The 5,000-nt window shown below is 47.3% G+C and overlaps 1 protein-coding gene across 5 annotated transcripts in view; it reads left to right on the top strand.

Annotated features, from left to right (window-relative positions):
• The window catches only part of LOC143111244 (uncharacterized), a 13,863-nt gene that overhangs the window by 4,910 nt on the left and 3,953 nt on the right, over positions 1-5,000 (top strand). For all 5 annotated transcript variants that reach the window (XM_076273439.1, XM_076273436.1, XM_076273438.1 and 2 more), the window contains 4 exons: positions 1-1,341; positions 1,921-2,159; positions 2,637-2,728; positions 3,979-4,152. The exon at positions 1-1,341 is cut by the window's left edge and continues 246 nt beyond it. In XM_076273439.1, the coding sequence (XP_076129554.1) occupies positions 1-1,341; positions 1,921-2,159; positions 2,637-2,728; positions 3,979-4,152 (1,846 nt within the window). The remainder of the gene's footprint in view (positions 1,342-1,920; positions 2,160-2,636; positions 2,729-3,978; positions 4,153-5,000) is intronic.

Genomic DNA, 5,000 nt, shown 5'->3' with positions numbered 1-5,000 from the left:
TCAAAGCCTCGCCCGGGAGAGAGGCGTACGTCAAGACGGTGCTGACCACCGGCGTCGCCGGCGTCGGGAAAACCGTCTCCGTGCACAAGTTTGTCCTGGACTGGGCGGAGGGGCGAGCGAACCAGGACGTGGAGTTCGTGTTCGTGCTGCCGTTCCGGAGCCTGAACCTGATGGAGCACGCCTGGCGGAGCCTCCAACAGCTGCTGACGGAGCTGCACCCCGAGCTCGCCGAGCTCACGGAGCCGCGGCTGTACGAGGAGTGCAAGGTGGTGCTGGTCCTCGACGGCCTGGGCGAGAGTCAGCTGGCGCTGAGCTTCCAGCCCGGCTACGCGCTGTGCGACACCAACAGCTTCGCCGCCGTGGACGTGCTGGTCGCCAACCTCGTCCAGGGCAACCTGCTCCCGTCCGCTCACGTGTGGATCACGTCGCGACCGGCAGCGGCCGATCGGATCCCGGCGAAGTACGTCGACCGGTACACAGAGATACGAGGCTTTCGTGACCCGCAGAAGGAGGAGTACCTCAGGAAAAGAATCGCAGACGAGCCCAAAGTCGATCAAATCATGTCTCACATTAAGTCATGCCGAAGCCTGCACATCATGTGCCAAATACCAGCGGTCTGTTCTATAGTCGCCACGGTGACTCAGCACATGCTGGGGCAGGACGGCGGTGCGAAACTGCCCCAAACTCTGACCGAGCTGGTCACTCAGCTCCTGCTCAGGCAGGTGCATCTGGAGAATGAGATGTTTGAGGGGGAGGAGGGAACTGACGCGGCGACGTTGCTGGAGTACAAGATGGACGTCATCGTGAGGCTCTCCGAGCTGGCCTTCACGCAGCTGCAGCAGCAGTGCAAGCTGTGGCTGTACGAGGACGATCTCATGGCGTGCGGGTTTCGCGTGGGCGACGCCACCGTCTACTCGGTCATCTTCCGGGAGATCTTCTGCGAGGAGGACTGCCGGCTCAAGACGCAGCGGGCGCCGAGGGTGTTCGGCTTTGCGCACCTGAGCGTTCTGGAGTTCCTGGCCGCCTTCTTCGTGATCCACTGTGCCGCGAGCTGCAACACCGAGCCGCTGGAGACGTTCCTGCGGAACACGTCCAGAGATCAGCACAGCGGGCAGTCTGGCAAGAACCGAAAGGGCGTCTTGTCCTCCATCAAACACATCTTTGAGATTAGCCCCTCGGAGAAGAACAACCTTCAGAACGAGAGCGAGGACGCGGCGGTCTCGCTGGGCCTGATGAAGAGCATCGTGGACAGAGTAGTGGAGACCACGGACGGACACATGGACCACTTCCTGCGTTTCCTCGTGGGTCTGTGTCTGGAGTCCAGCCAAGAGCTTCTGCTAGGTATGCTGCCCAACAGGAAGAGAAAAAAAGTATCTGTATTATAGTATATATACTCTTTTGATCCCGTGAGGGAAATTTGGTCTCTGCATTTATCCGTGAATTAGTGAAACACACTCAGCACACAGTGTACACACAGTGAAGTGAAGCACACACTAATCCCGGCGCAGTGAGCTGCCTGCATCAACAGCAGCGCTCAGGGAGCAGTGAGGGGTTAGGTGCTTTGCTCAAGGGCACTTCAGCCTTGCCTACTGGTCAGAGTTCAAACCGGCAACCCTCCGGTTACTAGTCCGAAGCACTAACCAGTAGGCCACGGCTGCTGACATGATTCCGTACAAATATCTTTTGTGTTACATATTTGAACTTGTAGATTTCACTGTTAGATGCTTCTTTTCCCATCAATTTAATTTCATTAAACCTCGATGCTTCTTTTCCCATCAAATTAATTTAATTAAACCTCAAGCATGACAAATGATATAAGAAAATGTTGATATGAAAAGAATACAAAAATTGATGATGTATAAAAATATATGTTTTTTGTTGGATACTGGAAGAACAGTGTTTTTTTCACAATTATCTTAGGTCTGCTCCCGGAGACGTGTCCTGACCTGAAGAAGGTCGTGGAGTACGTCCGAGCGCTGCTGGACACAGACATCGCCCCGGACAGGTGTATCAGCCTCCTACGCAGCCTGGCGGAGGTGAAGGACGACGGCGTTCGCTCGGACGTCCAGAAGATCCTGCGGTTGAGGAGGCCAGAGGAGATGCAGCTCTCTCCTGCGTTCTGCTCAACACTGGCCCACCAGCTCTTGCAGTCTGAGGAGGTACTGGAGTTCTTTACTGTAACACTAAACTCTCATTTGCTTAGTTATGTATACTTTGTGTACAAGTAAAGGAAGTCAAGCCAAGTCAAGTCAAGTCAAGTCAAGTCAAGTCAAGTCAAGTCAAGTCAAGTCAAGTCAAGTCAAGCGAAGTAAAGTAAAGTAAAGTAAAGTAAAGTAAAGTAAAGTAAAGTAAAGTAAAGTAAAGTAAAGTAAAGTAAAGTAAAGTCAAGTGCCAATATCATTGTATTTTGTAGACTGTAAAAGTAACAATATCATTGTATTTTGTAGACTGTAAAAGTAACCATATCATTGTATTTTGTAGACTGTAAAAGTAACAGTATCATTGTATTTTGTAGACTGTAAAAGTAAACACATCATTGTATTTTGTAGACTGTAAAAGTAACAATATCATTGTATTTTGTAGACTGTACTTTTCTTGCCAGTAACTATACACCTTTGACTCCTTGACTGTTTGAGGTGGTGGAGGAGCTGGACTTGAGGAAGTACAATGCATCAGATAGGGGACGCAGGAGGCTGATCCCAGTCATGAGATGCTGCAGGAAGGCTGTGTGAGTTTCTTAATACATGTTAAATCTTTTACATATATAGAGGGAATGCATCGACAGCAGTCTGTTGAAAGAAATCTCTGAATTCTTGTAGCATAGCAGCTCTTTCCATTTCAATTTCAGAGGGGGGGCGGTAGTGTTCCTAATAATCGCCTATAGAGGGCCGTTCTGACAATGGCAGAAGTGCCGTTCGTCATGTTATGAGATTATGGGCCATCAAAATGATTTTGAAAACGTTATGTTAAGACAAAATAATAAACTCTTTAGGGTGCCTTTAAACTGGTAAGACAATAAATACTCTGCCCTATTTTGATGAGATGACTGAATGCTTATTTTCTCAATAGTTTCTCAGACATCCCAACCTGCAAAAATTCATTTCAGGGAGGTATCACAAATCCCCCCCCCCCAAAAAAAAATGAGCCTACTTAGATACTGAAATACAGACTAATATGTTTGTTCAATAGTACCTCGTCGTATGCCTCAAAGACATATAGATGGAAATTGTGAAAATAAAATATGTAGATTTTGGTAGTTTGGTCTTTTCATGTAGCTTTGGCAAATAGCCATCTAGTATAGGCCTGAATAATATGCACATGAATTGACACTTGTTAAACTCACCTCAACATGTCTTTTGCAATCATTTAACCCACCATGGGCAATGCTAAAGTCACTGTTACAAACAGTGCAGCGTGCAAGACTAGGCCTATCATTATTTTTTACTCTTATGAGACAATAGCCTACACTCTGAAATGGCTCTTACATTATACTTTTTGGGGGCACTGACTCTGCCATGACACTCCTGTTCCTTGATACACTGGCCTGAAGTTTGGGAGAAAAGAGATAAAAAGCCCGCCTACACTAAAAAACTGTATAGCGAATATAGCGATATAGCGAAACAGGCCAAACAGGCTCTCTGTCTTGGATGCGCTCAGACACACACGCACCACCTCTCTCTCTCACCCCTGTCGTGTGCGCGCTACACTCAGATGCACACGCGCGATTTGAAGTCTCGGTCTCGCATGCGTGCTCTTGATCGCTTGCTCTAGATTCCGAGAGATTTTATCTAATTTGCGGGCGTCAGGGAGCCGCTATCAATATGCGGGAGACTCCCGGAACTTCCGGGAGACTTGGGATGTCTGGTTTCTATTTAGTATAGTATAGTATTCTATCTGTTTATATCTGATTATCATTATAGCTATGAAATGGCCTATCCACGCTTCAGTTCTTGTCTCCATGGTGTTTTACCCTTTCAGCCTGGTTGGCTGTGAGCTTGACGAGAGGTCGCTGGACAGGGTGATCTCGTGCGTCCACTCTCTGCACTACCCCCTGAGAGAGCTGGACCTGAGTGGGAGCGAGCTGCAGGACTCCTGGATGATGACGTTCTCCAGCCAGCTCAAGAGCGCCACCTGCAGGCTGGAGACTCTCAGGTGCGCTGGAGAATATGACTGCAGTGTTTATTGTGTGATTGGCAAGCGTGACAGGGTACTAGTGTCTGTCTGTCTGTCTCTCTCTCTCTCTCTCTCTCTCTCTCTCTTTCTCTTTCTCTTTGATGTTAAGCTGCCCCTCTCCCAGTATTATAATCATTTGATCTGCACTGCTCAATGAGTCGAAATAGGGTATATCTTTTGAAAGTTTTAGGAAGAATTCAGCTCTTTCTTTGGTGAATTTATCACAATGAAGGAGAAAGATCATCTCTCTCTCTTTCTCTCTCTCTTTCCCTCTCTTTCCCTTTCTCAATTCAATTTCAATTCAATTCAAGAGAGCTTTGTTGGCATGAACGTTTCAATAACATTATTGCCAAAGCTCAGTTACATATACACATAAAGTAGATGCATAGACAGACAATGACATATACATTCATATATCTCTGAGCTTTTAATATCTTATCAACCACAAAGGAAACTTAGATCATCCAATTCTAATCTTTTAATCGTACCCAAAGTGCTCCACAAACAAAGTGGAGAAGCTGCTTTTATCCATTATGCCCCCAAACTATGGAACACCCTGCCTCTGTACATCAAGCAGGCGAGTTCAGTAAATATTTTTAAAAAAGATCTGAAAACATACCTGTACAGGAAAGCTTTTAGTTAACTCGTCTTATCCTGTAGACTACTTTTTCAGATTATTCTACATCTGCTGCTATTGGAGGGCGCAGCCAGCCAGAAGCAGATGGGCTCCCCCTATTAAGTCAGGTTCTGCTCAAGGTTTCTTCCTGGAATATGGGAGTTTTTCCTTGCCACAGTTGCCATATGGCGTGCTTGTGGGGGGTAAGAGG

This window comes from Alosa pseudoharengus, unplaced genomic scaffold (assembly GCF_046254945.1).
Source record: "Alosa pseudoharengus isolate Yale_2024_CS ecotype anadromous, Long Island Sound unplaced genomic scaffold, YU_APseudo_1.1 YU_APseudo_1.1_scf_76, whole genome shotgun sequence".
Classification (NCBI taxonomy): Eukaryota; Metazoa; Chordata; class Actinopteri; order Clupeiformes; family Clupeidae; genus Alosa; species Alosa pseudoharengus.
The sequence above is the reverse complement of the archived record's forward strand: the minus strand, read 5'-3'. Positions and strand labels throughout refer to the sequence as shown.